This window comes from Emys orbicularis, chromosome 14, assembly GCF_028017835.1.
Source record: "Emys orbicularis isolate rEmyOrb1 chromosome 14, rEmyOrb1.hap1, whole genome shotgun sequence".
NCBI classification, from domain to species: Eukaryota; Metazoa; Chordata; order Testudines; family Emydidae; genus Emys; species Emys orbicularis.
In genome coordinates this window covers 33,551,810-33,568,027 of record NC_088696.1, presented here as the reverse complement: position 1 = coordinate 33,568,027, position 16,218 = coordinate 33,551,810, and the positions used below count along the sequence as shown (strand labels likewise).

The 16,218-nt window shown below is 41.9% G+C and overlaps 1 protein-coding gene across 2 annotated transcripts in view; it reads left to right on the top strand.

Annotated features, from left to right (window-relative positions):
* Positions 1-16,218, top strand: part of ESRP2 (epithelial splicing regulatory protein 2) — a 61,000-nt gene that overhangs the window by 18,984 nt on the left and 25,798 nt on the right. The window contains exons 3-7 of one of the 2 annotated variants that reach the window (XM_065416661.1): positions 10,436-10,549; positions 11,771-11,885; positions 12,606-12,704; positions 12,834-12,894; positions 14,367-14,477. In XM_065416661.1, coding sequence (XP_065272733.1) covers positions 10,436-10,549; positions 11,771-11,885; positions 12,606-12,704; positions 12,834-12,894; positions 14,367-14,477 — 500 coding nt within the window. The remainder of the gene's footprint in view (positions 1-10,435; positions 10,550-11,770; positions 11,886-12,605; positions 12,705-12,833; positions 12,895-14,366; positions 14,478-16,218) is intronic. The other variant, XM_065416660.1, reaches the window with a different exon arrangement.

Below are 16,218 nucleotides of genomic sequence, written 5' to 3'. Positions count from 1 at the left end.
GAATAACAGTTAACAGATGAACAAAGGAAAAGGCTTACTATAGATTCTGTTTAAAAAGTTACCTAACATAATAAAGGTTTATCATGCCTGCCAATACCATTGAAACACTAGCTACACACCTCTTTATAGTATTGACACGCTTTAAATTCCTCATTGCAGGGATAAGGCAGAGGTAGTTAACATCTGAAGAGTAAAGGAGCAGAAAACTATTGGTTCAGATTGTATCTGAAATGTGGATCACTCATAAAGAGGGGGCCCAACATACACTGTCCAAATGGGAATATTCCTGAAGTCAAGGAGTGTTGGAATGTAGAATATATTCATACCTCTGTCTAATAGCAAGCTGATGAATTGCACATAGAGTGCTTAGGCATTGACTGTAACGCTAATTGACTCCTTTAAGGGCTACTGGAATTTATGAGCTGTTGCTGCTGTCCTGTTGGAAACATCAGGTCTTGTATTGGTGAGAAGCAGTGGAAGACTCTTTGAGGTTCTCATAGTGTAGTGGGTTGTTTGTTTGTTTTTAAGTCTTTAAGTGCTGCTGGCATCCAAGAATGGACCCTTGTCCCAGCTGGAGCATGAGCAAAATGCACAATGGAGGGAGCAAAGGAGGTCTTCTCTTAGGACCTCAGTACCTGTGACTCCATAAACATTGATTTTTTTTTAGCAATAGGAGTTGTGGTTATTTGGTCTCTTTCAAGATTAGGCTCTGGCTCAGGGGTGGGCAAACTACGTCCCGGGGGCCGCATCCAGCCCTCCAGGCGTTTTAATCTGGTCCTTGAGCTCCTGCTGGGGAGCAGGGTTGGGAGGTTGCCCCACAGTGCGCAACTCCTGGAAGCAGCGGCATGTCCCCCCTCCGGCTCCTACACGTAGGGGCAGCCAGGGGGCTCTGCACACTGCCCCCACCCCAACCAACGACGCGGCACACACTGCCTGGCCGCGCCTCCGCATAGGAGCTGGAGGTGGGACATGGTGCTGGCTCTGGGAGCTGCTTGAGGTAAGTGCCGCCCGGAGCCTGCACCCATGGCCCCCTCCCGTGCCCCAACCCCCTGCCCCAGCCCTGATCCCCCTCTTGCCTTCCAAATCCCTCTGTCCCAGCCCCGAGCACCCTCCTGCAACCCCAACCCCTCATCCCCAGCCCCACCGCAGAGCCCAATTCCCGTACCCCAACCTCCAATTTTGTGAGCATTCATGGCCCGCCATACAATTTCCATACCCAGATGTTGCCCTCGGGCCAAAAAGTTTGCCCATCCCTGCTCTAGTGCATGGGCTGTGATAGTTTGCCCATCCAAGCAGAAGCTGTAGGATTGCAATGACTTTCTTATCTCAGAGTTTTTACGTTAAAATGCACACACTGTGCGATTTGTTACAGAATACAACATAGTACTTCATGACACCATCAAAATAGGCCTGTCTTATGGCTGACATATTTTAACAATTTGATTCTGTTCTTTCACACTTCTTATTATTGCAAAAGCAGACAATACATGAGATGCTACAAGCAAAAAGTGACCCACGCTGAAGTGAGACTTAAAATCAAAATTACTAACATGCACATTAAAGGATAAATGTACATGCTTTTAAATTAACTTGAATGTAGGTGGATATAATCACATGGTTATCTTAAATATATGATTATTTAAATTATTCAGTGTGTGTGACATTCATCCCTGTTTAAGGTCCTATATATTACTGCATTAAGAGTAAAGCTGAACAGTTATTGTGCGTGTACATGTAAAACCATGGGTTCCATGTCTGCCTCCAGAGTGAATTTATTTAATTTGGATTCCCCTACCCTTCAACTGCCAGCCTAGGACACTTGTGGCATATCAGCTACTGTCAATGATATATATGCAGTGAGGTGCAGAAGCACGTCACTCCAGCTGCAGCTCCCAGAGGCAATGTGCCTGACAGCAACTCGTGGAGGCATTGTTCCCCTAGCAAGGTGTAGGCCAGAATAGCCCCTGCTTACACCCTTTCGCAGGGTGCAACTGTGATCCTGCTGCCCAACTGCACTGGTTGGTGCATGCAGCGCCATGGCCATTGTCCTATCTTTGACCCTCACCATCGTCATAGCTAGGTTCATGCGCTCAGAGTGCAGGGGAACAAAGGGTGCTGGGAAGGTTTTTTTTACACCCTGGGTGCACTTACACACGGATAGTCATGATGTAGCTGAAATTTAGAACACAACTTGGGTTTCAATACCTTTTGCATCTTCCTTGTGTCTCATGACGGTAAAAGGTTCTACAGCCCCATTCCACTCTGGGTTACACCAAGAGCACAGAACTCGGCCTGGAACTTGGTTAGCAGTTTTGTTTGTGTGAGCTGGAATAGGACACAGCTTGCTCTGCTGTAGTTGTGTTGGCTCTGTAGGGCTAATAGGCATGAAACCAAACACTTAGGCTAGGTCTACACTACGGGGGGTTGACCTAAGATATATGCAACTTCAGCTACGCGAATAGCGTAGCTGAAGTTGTGTATTTTAGGTCGACTTACCTGACTGTGAGGACGGCGGCGAGTCGACCGCTGCCGCTCCCCTGTCAACTCCGCTTCTGCCTCTCGCTGCGGTGGAGTTCCGGAGTCGACGGCAGAGCGATCGGGGATCGATAGATTGATCGCTACCCGCCGATCCGGTGGGTAGTGAAGACATGCCCTTGCTGTAGACATTCAAGCAAGTAGATCTAACTCTGAATATGTGCAAGGAGCAGATCTGGTGAGTGAGAAGCTGATGTATTTCCTGCCATTCCTTAGAATAGAACCACATGTGCACTATTGGGATAGTGTCTTACTGCTAGATATGGTTCACTCTATCAGGCTGGTCTGGATGGATTATGCAATTGAACTATGTCCTTGCAGCACTTCTACGCTAACTGTAGATGCTGCATGAAACCGATGCAGATGCCTGGTGGCCTTTCAAGGATGAGTATTTTGGGGGGCGGGGGAGAAGGGAAATCCAAACAGCCAGTTTCTTATAGTAGCTCTTTATAAATCATAACTATGGAAAGGGGCCTGTTGAAGAATCCTCACGTTTCTCTAAGATCCACAGCTTGTTTGTTCAGTTATAATTAAGGCAACATGAAGGGGGCTATGTCATTTCAGCCCCTTAGGATTGGTTTGCAGAAAACATAGCAGTCTGTGCTGGCTCCCATCCAGCATGCTGCTGGCTAAACATGTCTCTCTGCTTCTCTCTCTACTCTCAGCTGATTGACCAGAATCCTGTTCAGCCAGTTTTTCAATCTGGCATTCAAACACTCTCCCTCCTCCTCTAAGAACAGTCTTGGCTTCAGAGAGGTTAAGTACAAAGCAGCTTGTTTGCCACAGAACTTATTTTTGTTCAACTTTTATTTCAAAGTTGAACCACTAAATGATTTCCCGATGCATGAAATGATTTATTAAAGCGCCACCAAAGTGACTGGCCCTGCACAATACACACTACAAAGATGCTCTCCACGCTCTGAGCAGCTTATAATCTAAAAAGACAAAGACTGGCTGTGAAAACACACTGAGAGACCCAGATGATGATGTAATCGTAGTCGTTTTATAATAGTGGGGTGCTGGAACAATTTGTATAGAGGGGGTGCTGAGAGCCCTTGAACCAAACTGTAAACCCTACTTCAAGCCAGAGGGTGCTGCCACACCCCCAGAAACCCTTGTTCCAGCACCTATGGGTGTCAGCATGTTGCCAACAGACACTAGTATTTGTGAGATTCGAGGAAGAAGTGAGTTTCAAGGAGGGATCTTGACATGCAAGGCACATACCCTCTCAGTTAAAATGAAGGCATGCCAGCTATATGGGGCATCATGAAATAAAGTGTAAAGATGAGTGAGAGGAGATAGAGGTGAGGTGGTTTTCATTATTGGAGCCAAGGGCACAGGGGGAAAGTGGTAAGAGAAGCAGAAGTCAGCATTTTAACTGGAAGCCTGAACTTCTTGGCCTTTATTTCAGTGTGGTTTAATAACCATTTCTACATTGATGTGCTCCAACTCCATCTGAAAAGACTTGTCCATAACTGTTTCCTTAAAGCCGTGTCGTTCCCTACATGAGTCTGTGGTAACAAGAGTTGGGATTGAGCTAGGGTGACCAGATGTCCCGATTTTATAGGGACAGTCCTGATATTTGGGGCTTTTTCTTATATAGTCACCAATAACCCCCCATCCCCTGTCCCGATTTTTCACACTTGTTATCTGGTCACTCTAGATTGAGCTATGCAGTTCATATTCAAACTTCCCAGACCTTGGTGACTGTTGGGATTGTTATGAGTGGAGGATAAGGCTTTACTACTTTTTGCTATTCCTCTAACAATTGCTTAATGTCTTCATTAAAGGGGGGGCGGGTGGCAGCGGGTCTCCGAGCGCTGCCCAGGGCGGGGGGCAGCGTGCAGAGCTGCCTCCCCCTCACCAGGGGCACACAGAGATGTGCCAGCAGCCGGCCGCTTCTGGGAGCGGCGTGGGGCCACCGGCCCTGGCATGCAGGCAGCCAGCCTGCCTGAGCCCTGCTGTGCCGCCAGCCGGGACTCAGGGGCAGGTTGTCAGATGAGATTTGTCCTGCATTTTGGGGGCCTCCCCGTCGTTGGGTCACCACACAGTTTGTTTCATGGCAAATCCGCTCCTGCTCTGTTAATTAGGGTGGGTGATTTTATCAATATATCTCTAGCAGTAGACATGGGTGCTGCTACACTAAATGTCACTGTTAATGTTTATAAAGATGCAGTGTAAACATCCTATGATTGTTTTAGAAAAACAACAACCCTCCACGGACTTGGTTCAACCCATTTTTCAAATACTGCCTCTACTCCCTCCCTTATCCCCTCTGCTCATCTAGTATTGGGCTCATCTGTCACTCTATATAACCACTCCTCATTGTTAGTCGTGGACCCTTCTCCTTTAAGGCTCCTGCCACATGAAATCGCTGTCCTGCATCTGTCTCCTTCACCAACTCTCCATTAAATTTAAAATATCTACTGCTTGCACTTCTTTTGTATGGACTCTGTGCATCTTCGGAAGCATCAGACACAAAGCTCACTGTTGGTTTCCTTTCATTGAGAATCTGTAGTTAAACCCTACAGCTATTTCTAGTCCCTTCCCCCCCTTTTTTGTGTGCAAATATTTGTTCTCCTTTATTGTATCAATCACAGAAAATAGCTACAGCAAAACAGTAAGGTGCTGCATCTAATGAAAAAACAGACAGCTCCCCACTTTCCATTATTACAGGGAGGCTCTTTGCTTCTGGGCTGTGGATGTGGCAGTCTCCAGAGCTGCACCTCTGAGGGGCTTCCACCCCTCTGGAATTTGCTTGTCTTGCTGGTGTTTATATTGCAGTTGAGGTATTTTGAGCACTCTTAGATCTTAATCTCTGGGTTTTATGCAGTGGCTGAAAGTCTTCCTTAAACAATAACCTGCTGTGTTGTTTCATGTTCTTCAGACCTTTGACTCTCATCTGCTCTGAACATGAATTCTTAAACCGCAGGCTAAATATTTTAGGAGAAGACCATCCTTCTGAGCCCATAGTGGATCGAGCTGGTGAAATTTTTGTACATGTATGAAGGTAGACAGAGGGACTATTGTGGAAACTTCAAAAGAAAATGTTTGTTTTGTTTGAAATTTTACAATGAAGAAATATCACTTTTACAATGAAAAATCTTTAATTTTGAACATTTTGTTTTACTTTCTCTCACTTCTTGTGGTGGTGGTGGTTGTTTTTGTTGTGAGAGAGTTATTTCTATTTTGTTCCTGTGAAGAAAAAAATAGTGATGGGTGTGTGTGTGGAAATGTTCTCTCCCTTTCACATTTTTTTTAAAATATGAAAATTGAAAGAAAGTAACATTTCCCCCTGCTTCTCCCCCCCCCCCCAAAAAAAACCTTTGAAAAGTGTGTGGAGAAAAGCAACACTTACCTTTTTTACACTGGAAAAAGAATTACTAATACTCTTTTCCCGTGGGGGTTGGGGGCAAAGAGGAAAAAGTGAGAGAAAATCTAATAGTATCTTTCCCAAACTTACCTTCTCATCCTTCTTCCTCTTTTTTACACTGCAAAAGTGTGTGTGGGGTGTGTGTGTGTGATCTTTTTTCACTCTCTAATCTTAAAAAACAGTGTACTCCACCATTTATTTCTTTATTTATTTTCCTTGGAGGGGAAGAGGGAGTAATTCTTTGAGAGATGGGAGAACTGTCTTACTGTTTAAAAAAAATAATTTTTTTCAAAAGAAATTGGAAATTGTTTTTCAAAATAATTTTTTCCCTTTTATCAAATGAAATGTTTTTTGGTGGAAAAACTGCTTGGCCAACTTTTTTTTTTCTTTTTTCTTTCTTTTTTTTTGTTTTTTGTTTGTTTCATTTGAAAAAAATTAAACCTGCTTTTGTAACATAAGCTTTTAACTGGTTAACCTTTTGTTGATATGATTGCTTTAATGGATAGTGAAACTGTGCTATTGGAGCCAAATGTGACAGAACCATTTTAAGATTTTGGTTCATTTCTTTCCTGGTGTAAATTTCATTCAGCCCTACCTGAATGTGGAATTCAACTGAACACCAGTGAATATTGGGAGGGCGGAAGGGCAGGGCAGAGCAGAGTTTTTAGAAGCTTCAGGCATGCAATTCCTTGTACAAAATGTGTGCAAATTTTGCACACAATTTGCTTGTGCAGTTACCATCGTGGCAAGCAAAATGAGCTCAGTACATGCATTTTCACAGGACCGTGTCTTCCTGTGTGTGTGTGTGTGTGTGAGTGCAACACCTAACAAAATGGGACCCTGATCTTTACTTGGGCCTTTGGGCATTGCAATTCAAAAACCAAAGAACTTGGTTTGTGTGTAAAATTGTGGTACTAAGAGATGCACTTGCACATGTAAAATGTCTGAAACTCTGGCCCTAAAACCTTTAAACTGCAGGTTCCAGTAGTTGCCAGGGATTAGTAAATGCTTAAGATAGATATGTGCCGAGTGGGAATGAAAACCTGAGTATTGATGCTGAATAGCCTTTGTATAGAGTGGCACCAAGATACATGTCTCAAAACAGTTGTGACAGTTCATGAAACAATTATATTTATTGACTTGAGTAGGTTTCACAGGCTGAGAGATTCTGTGCAGTTTGCTACACAGAATCTTCCTAAGCAGAACAGTTCATATTTTGGGAGGGGATTCATATTAGTCTTGAAGCACAGAGTTTGTCTTCTCGAGACTGTGTTGTGTGTACGTGCCTTCTGTGCTCCTCTAGCTCTACAGTAGCTTTTGCCCCAATGAACTCTTGTCCCTGGATCTCTTTCTGTGGTCACAGAATGAATCAAACGTTCGTTGTGCCATGCTACACACCTATAAAACAAACTGTAGAAGAGTACAACATCTCCAGTCGTATTTGTTTGTTAAAGGGGAGGAAGTTTATCATTTTGCTCGTTTCAGTAGTATGCGTGCATGAAAGGTAAGTAATTTGAGGCTACTACTGTGGCAGCTATCTTGCTGAAGTAGCAATTTTAGGTCAAAGTAGCATGTCAAAGATGGAAACTTGTACTTTTTTTGGCATGAGAACCAAATCCCCTTCAGACTCAAACCCCCAGTTGGATTGGTGTGATTTTGTTGTTGTTGTTGTTTTGTTTTAAGTCAATTTTGAGTTTCCCAGCTTCCATCTCCACATGGTGCCTAGATACTATAGTAATGAGCACAGGGAGGGAGAAAAGCATCATTAGTGACCTGGCTGCTTTGCTAGGGACCTGCCATTGTACAGTTTGTGGGCATGCGGAAGTACTTAACCTTCTTCCTTTGCCTCTAATGATCCATCTGTGCAAGAGAGTCTTGGACAGGGCAGAATACTGGAATCTTGAGTCTGCTGGAGAGTAGGGGGAACTGAGAGGAGACTGGGAAGGGTGCAGGCCTGCCTGCCTATAGCTCCTGCAGGGGGAAGGAAATAAGGGAAAGGAATGTTTGCAGACTTGTCTCCTTCCTTCCTCCCAGGATGCAGCAGACTTTAGTTATTACTAGAGGCTTCCACAAACTCCTCTTCCTGTGTCCCTCCTATTCCTTCCCCAGAGGAGATGTGTGGATTAAGAGACGTGCTCTGCAGCAGAAGCCTCCGGGGGAAAAAAGCCAAGTGTGACTTGTTGGTGAAGTGCGCAGCTCTGGGGAAGAGGAAGTCTATGAAAGCCAGCGTGGGGGATGAAAAGCTTTTCCTGTGGCTGACTCATACCAGTTAGGGTTACCATTCATCTGGGTTTTCCAGGAGATTGCTTCACTCTTGAGCCTCCATCCTCTCTCTGGGTGGATTTTTCAAATAACAGGAAATGTCCAGGGTTTTTGCAGAGCAAAGGCTGCAGCTCCAGAAATAGCCCCAATTGGTCGGCTTCCCGATCGTTCCCTCCCCTGCATCGGCAGCTGGATTGGTCCATTCACCTGCAGCTACAGCTGCAGGCTCCCAGCCCTGGGGAGGGGGTCCCGCAGGGAAGCACTGATTGACGGCTGTCGCTGTGTCCTGGGCTTACGCCAGCCGCCCTACCACTGTGACAGTGAGTGACACCGCCCCCCACCTCCAGTGAGTAACCCCACTGCAGGTACCCCCTTTACCTCCCCCAGCCTTACCTCCCCTCCAGCTCCCCATTCCCCACAGTGTCCTCTTTTCAGGAACCTGAAATATGGTAACCCTGTTACCCCTTCCTTCGACAAGGCTCAGTGGCTCTGACTTTGCCCTGTGCTGGGCACTCAGAGGAGAAGTGCCTGTCTCTCTCTTTTCAGATAGTCTCTTGGCAGAACACATCCCAACATGCACCTCTACCCTGATATAACGCTGTCCTCGGGAGCCAAAAAATCTTACCGCGTTATAGGTGAAACCGCGTTATATCGAACTTGCTTTGATCTGCTGGAGCGCGCCGCCACCCCCCCGGAGCGCTGCTTTTCCGTGTTATATCTGAATTCGTGTTATATTGGGTCGCGTTATATCGGGGTAGAGGTGAATAGAGCAAAATTCCGGCCTGACATAAGCTGGTGAAACACTCATTGAAATTGATGGAAGTTGCACCCATTCAAACCCGAACCTCTAATCTGTGCACAGAAGTAGCCCTCATGTTAATCTGTAACACCTTTATATTGACAACCTGCCTCCTCCTTCAAGTTCACTTGCAACGTTGTCTGCAAAGCTCACCTGACTCAAATTAATTAAAACATTAAAAAAAAAAAAGTTTATTACCCAAAATTAGACCTAATGAGGGTGCTACAAAAAGTACTCTGCCTTAACCACTCATATCCTCTGGCCTTGTCTCTCCTTGTTACGTCTTACAGCCTGATACTGCAACATTTGCTCACAAAGTTGATCTCATGTGACTAATTGCTTGTGTGATAGCTGCAGAATCAAGCCTTTAAACTGTAATGTCTGAAGAGCAGAGACGGATTGTGGATCTGTATAGTGCCATGTATGCTTGCTTAAATGAATAGGTGAAGCCATAGTGCACAGATAACCACTATTCTACAAAGCAAACTGCAAGGAAAAGCCATTACTGAAAGAAACGTGTGGATGATGAATCATGCTATTAATTATTGCTTTGTTTGTGGTACAATGCAACCCCCTCCCTGTAAGAATGTATGCATCGGGGGAAATTTAAACGAATTATGTTTGTCCCCTTGAAAATTATCTCTGCTTATCAAATCAGTAAATAGCTTGTTAGTTATGGTAATACCTATATCAGGGCCTCTAGCACTGATATAGATTGATCAAAAGGACAGAAATATATGTACAAGGATGGAAAATAACATTTAACAATCCAGAAATTAGGGGCAAACAATCCTTTTCCTAGTGAGGCTCAACGCTGTTAGAAGCCTGAAAAGATGGGATAGCTTTGTGTTAATGTTTACTGTACTATATCTCTGACTAACATTCTTTTGCCTTTGCACAGACTCTTACAAATTCATTACTCAAGACATCAGACCTCAATTTGTTTGGTTTTGATTAGCATGCGATTGTTAAAATACCAATAAACCCTAAAGAGTAGCGTCCTAGCTCTTCATGTTTTTTTCGATTAAGCTTAAAAAAGAAAATAAAACTTGGGTCCAATTTAGTTCTAGAAGTGGTGTTGCAAAATCAGTGTTCTGCTTGGTCTAATATTCTCTTGCTTTCAACAGAAAACTGATAGTAAGGAGTCCAAATGTTTGAACCTTACTGTTACGATTACAGCTTCCAACAATTTTAACTCTGCTGAAATGCCCGCTTGCTGGTTTTAGGGGGGGGATTTGTCCTTGTGGTATAAATCTGTCCTGTAATTGCCTAATAGCTGTCTGTCTGCCCTTCAGATAACGGGAGCCTCATTCTCTTCTATCAGTTGTGATCTTTCAGAGATTATCATTGTGTTTAATTTCCTTTTTATCTTTGGAAATACATTTGGTAAATAAAATTGTAAAGCAGTAAGATGGACTGACAAGCTGAACCATCAATAAAAATGAATTTTACCACTTTATTTTTAGTTCAGCCAGCTGGTCGCCAGTGATTTGAAGTTATTGGGAAGAAGCTCTTACACACTCTGCACAGATGGCCAGTTGCTCATTCGGCAGGTCCTCCATCCAGAAGCATCCAAAAAGGTATGAGATTGGTGTGGAAGAAAGGCAGTCCTCTATTTCAAATCAACAAAGAAAATATCCTGCATGTTACTCATACTCCTGAGACACATAATCCTACTCCGGGAAATAAGATGTTTCAGTAATATTTATTGGTGGCCCCTGTAGCTAATAAAATAGTGGCGTTGACTGACTCTAGGAAGAGTCTGCTTCTTGGCTGGGAGGATGGTGGCTATAATAAGGGGGCACCAAAGAGTTGGAGTGCAAAGCAGAAAAAATATGGAAAGGCAGTAGATTAAAAGGACTCTTCATCCCTTCTACCTATTTTTGTCTCCTTCCTCCCCAAAAAATACTGGAGACAGAACAACTGTTTCTACCAGATCGAGGGATGGGTCTCACTCAGTTGTGAGGTTTCTTCCCTCCCCGCTCCCCAACATATTTTTGCATCATCTTCAAACATTATTAAAACCTCTTTACAACCCTCAGACCCTGGCTTTTGTAACTTCCCAGTAGGGTTCTCATGACTTTTCTTAATGATTCAATCCTAACAAGGTGAGTGCTATTTTGCTTGGATTAAAATCAAACTTCACAAAGCACTAGCAGACAGAGAGACTGCTGAAATAGACCTGGATTACCACCTGTCCACTTAGCTTGTTTATTTGTAGGAAGGGAGGAATAATGTTTAATGCAGCACTTATTTCCAGAAATCTGTTTTATCTATATTGGACAAAGTGATTGGAAAGTATTTTCTATATTATTACAATTTTCCTTTTTCTTTTTTTAAATAATTTTTTTTTTAAAAAAATATTTCAACCTGTGGTGCTTACCTTTTGGAGTCCTCTTGCTTTTGGCAAGAGCACAGAAGAAAAAGATACAATATCCTAAATGGGAACCTTAATATAACACAGCCACTCAGTTTTTAAAACTAGTAACTGTTTTGCATGGATTTACATCTGGGAAGCTTTCCTGATTTGCTACTGTAGGAGCGTATATCCTTGCAGTCAGTGACACCAACTATTAGAAGTTGGTGATAAGAGAATTAAATTGGCCGGTCTTGGTCAAATGAGTGACATGCAGCTCTGTAATCAGAGAGGGAAAGAGTAGATATGGTATAAAATAAAAATTTAATATATATATAACTGTGGCCAGGTAAGATCCTTGTTCAACCCCCAAAAAAACTAATTGTCCTTTGCTGGGATGTGGCATTCATAATGTTAATTTATTTTCTCCCTTCCTTCCTTGTAGAACTTCCTGCTGTCAGACTGCTTTTATTCATTTTATGATCTACGCAAGGAGTTTCACACGTGCTACCCCAATTCAGCCCCCGTGAAGGATCAAACTATCAAATCTATGGCAGAGTGTATCCTTTTGATGTCACTTCTAAACCATAATTCTCCGTGCAATCGTTTATAGTTTTCATCCCACTAAATTAATCAGAAGCTGGTTTTAAAAATTCATCTCTACATAGAGCTGAAGGAGTTTTTAACATAACCCTGAAGATACTGTTGCAATCTTCAGCTGTTAACATATTTTTTCACATTTAGTCTTCTGTCTAGTAATGAGATTTAGAATGGGTTCAGTACACTTATAGGGTTTTTAAATTCTTCGCCTTATAAGAAAATGCTTATCTAGCACTTGAGTAAAATGATCTTCTCTAGAATTGAGCACCTGAAGCTACACATCCAAGTGCATTAGTACTTGCAGTTGGTAATAGTTCTGAGTGTCTGACCCAGAGGGAGGCTAATGTAAAAATTTTTTTTTACTCAGAAGGAGGAATTTTGTGGTCCAGATGAATACAGCAAAAGATCAGGTGTGTTTACCAGGGATAGTAGGAACGACTCCCGCTTTTGTAAACTCTTAGGCTGAGATGATGTCAGCTATCAGTAGTTTTCAGAAGGTTGACCAGTAAAGTGAATGATTAACCAGTTTAAGAGCAGAGTGACACATATGCAGCGGTCACATGTCGCTGTTAAAGTTGATCCAATTGGATTGTCAGTTTTGTGTTGACAATAGCAAAGCCTTATAACTTGTTGACAAATGATTGTGAAATCCTTTTTATTTTCTTTGACTCGCTGTATAGATATAGGCTTAGAGACAGATGAAACAGAGGAGGACTTTGGTGTATGGCAAGTGAAAACCATGGTGGCTATTATTTTCAGCATGCTTTCTGAAACCTGCAGTAAGTGGGATATTTGTATGGGATGCTCTTGGGAAGAGGCAAAATATCTTAATAAATTGTCAAGGGCATTTTCACTGCTGCTGAAATAGCTGTTGTTCAGGACTATATTTTAACTTAATCTCTTATTAGTTACAGATTGCAGATTTACTGACCCTGAAACTGTGAAATACAAGTATGAAACAGGTCCCTGGTAAGTGCCTTTGTTGCAACAGTTCTTAGCTAACCAGTTCAGCCCCACTGGTGGTAGTAATGTTGGGAAGCTCCAGTGTAGACAGGGTGCCACTGGTATCTTAAGCACTGTCATCTAGCCCTGCTCTGAGTACGTGCAATTGTTATAGTGAATAAAAGGCTGGTGGTCCATATACACTAGTGATGGACTAGACTAACATCAGTGGAACTGAAACCATTTAGTCAGTAGAAGATAAATATTTAGAAACTTTCTCTAGCATGGACAGGGATAGTATCTTGTACACACTAAACCAGTATAATCTCTCATGCTGTATACCATTTTCTTTCTTTCAGTACAGAGGGATGGTAAAAGGGAGCAATTGTACTGTACACTGTATTGCAAACTGTCTTACAAACTGCAGTAGAAGCTAATGTAAGGAACAGAAGATAATTTGAGGGATTCTGGGACCTTAGTAGAAGGGAGCCTTTGCACTCTTACAGCAAAAAGAGTGAGAGAGCTGCATGATATGTAAATGCTGATTATTTGCTGTCCAGTCAGAGCCTGTTTAGAAGTCTCCTACAGATTCTCTGACCTCTGTGGATTGCTGCTTTCACTCAAACTTTTAAACAAAAGTTGTTGATTAGTGCTGACATAAATTGCACCTTGACTCTTTCTCACTTTAGTTGCTGGTATCCCTAGTAATGTGCATTTAGGTTCATATAACGCCCTATTGTGTGGTGTACTGTGTATATTAATGAGTGGGTATTCAGCATCTGGTGTGGATAATTCACAGGTGAGCAGGGAATTATTTTTCTCTCTCTCTCTCTGCTGGAATTTTCCAGTCAAGTTATAGAAAGGAAGAGACTGGAAGGGATAGGGGTAAGGAAAACCTACCCCCTTCCAATCAAAAGTGGCAATTAAGATGAGCTTGCCCTTTGTAACTGTACTATGAAATGTCTCAAGTTATATTGGCTTTTGTCTCTGTGCTATTCTAAATTGTGGCTTGGGGGGAGAAAAGGTGGAGATCGAAAATGTGTTTTGCTTTTGAAAGAAATTGCAGTAACCAGGAGTTTTGCTGTCTAAAACCTGTTTGATCAAACTTATCGTTAGTGATGGTGTGCAAACCATCTTCCAATGGATTGTTGACACTAAATCATCTCTAATAATCCCATGAATCAAATTCAATTCCCTGCGGACTTGTTACTGTGCATTCTGGCTATTGAAAACAAAAACAAAACACCTTTTTGAGTGATGGGATGGCCTCACAGCATATTTCAGGGTAGTATATAGGTATTATTCATAGTAGCTTTCTTCTCATTTCAGTCAAGAAAGGGAATGATTAGAAAAATCCCAACAGCAAATATCCCAGTGGTATTAAGACATTCTCTGTGATCCATGTGCTGAATTGGTACTTACAATGAAATTTGGTAGTAATAGCGTAAAAGAAAATTTGGATTAAGTACCTTGAATTTTACTATTCTCTTTTTCTGCAGTAGTAAATCTGAAGCAGTAGACAGTGAAACAGTAATACGTGCTAGAGGTTTGCCCTGGCAGTCTTCAGATCAAGATATTGCCCGTTTTTTCAAAGGACTCAATATTGCCAAGTAAGAGTGCTACATCTGGTCTAATGCTGTGTTACTTTGTTTTTGTCATCAGCCTTTATTTTGTAAAGGAAGTCCTAGCGTTGTGTGGTCTTCCTCATCCATGCAGTTCACAAAATTCAGGAAAGGTTCCAACAAAAGATTTTTCCCCACCTTTACTAATTTGTTCTTTCTAGTGTGCACTAATGAGTACAAACTTGGAGCTATTACCAGCCATCACATTAGGCAAGACACAATCCCTCTGTGTCCGGTTTTGTCATTGATGAAATAGATTATTCCTCACACAGGACTTGTGGTAGAGTGAGGAACTGATCTAGGTTTCCTGTCTCCCATTCTTAGGGTTTAGCCTTTAACCAAAATACCCATCTTCACCCTCCTCACAAGACTGTGAAGCAAACGAAGTATTTCTTGAACAAGTAAATGAAGAGGGGAGACTTCTTTCATTAAAACATGCACCACAAATTCACTTGTTGCTATCACTACGGGTACAAGCTCTGAGTGCAGTAGTCAGGATTCAGTCAAAGATTAATATGAGCTAATTGGGGAAGAATTAATTTGGGGCTAATGTTTCAGGATTCTAGTCTAGCTCTTAAGAAGAATGGGCTCAGAAGCCCACAAGTATTGTTTGGAAGAAATGTTTGTATAATTTTAGCATAGCTTCCAACTGATATCTAATTTACATATTTAGAGATGAATATATATACTTCATTATGCAGGGGTACCAGCATATTTCCATTTGAAAAAGTGAGGGAAATTCCCAGACACAACACAGGAGGAGGGAGTTAGTTGTAAATATATATCAGTTAGAAGGCAGAAAATTTTTGAACCTTTTTATTAATGATGATAAAGACTAGAAAGCCAGGAAGTGATAAATTAAAACATAATTTAAGAAGGGGGAAAATTGGAAAAGTCTAGAAATGCAGAGCCAGGTACCCAGAACAACCTTTCCTTTGGTTCTGCAGCACCTCCTTACTTTCATCTTCCAGTTTGGTATACTCTTACCTAGTTTGTAAGATGTGATTTTTCCATTAATAAGTTAACAAAGCTCTGAATAAGTTTTCCTAAAGATTTTGAAATCTTTTTACATTTGGGAAACCTATTCTATTTCTACAGCTTGAATATGAAAGATAGTAAACCTACAGTATTAGTTTGATACATAGGTTTAATAGAGATTGAATGTGTAATTTAATGCACTGTGGCGGTCATTAGAATGCCCTACAGTCCTGTACATGAGATTTCTGTTAAGAGGCTTATACATAGATAACTCAGCTGTGTATTTAACGATATTTCTCTATTGAGAAGTACATGCTTTTGGGGAACAGTACAGAGTAATTGCCCCAATACGTTGTGGGTTTTTTGTTTTGTTTTTTGTTTTTAAAATACATGAAGGGGGCCAAGTCAAGTTGATTTATAATATTCTGATTGGTTGTTCCTGGGCTATCGCTACCGGGATCCGAATTGAAGTTGTTTGGGTGTACCGTAACTCTATATTTATATATTATTCTCTAAATTTTGCAAGTTTATTTGTTTAACTTGAAATTTTTTGGCTTTTTAACTTTCATATTCTTTCAAAGATTTTTCCTAAGTTACCAATATGAATTTACAATTCTAAATCCACCTATTCAGTTCTTTTTGAATTTACTTCACTTTTTAACTGTACATCAAGCATTGTTCCCTGTGGGAAGCACTGTAAAGTATTGATGGTATGGTGTGGTAAAACACTTGCATCACTAATCTACCAAAG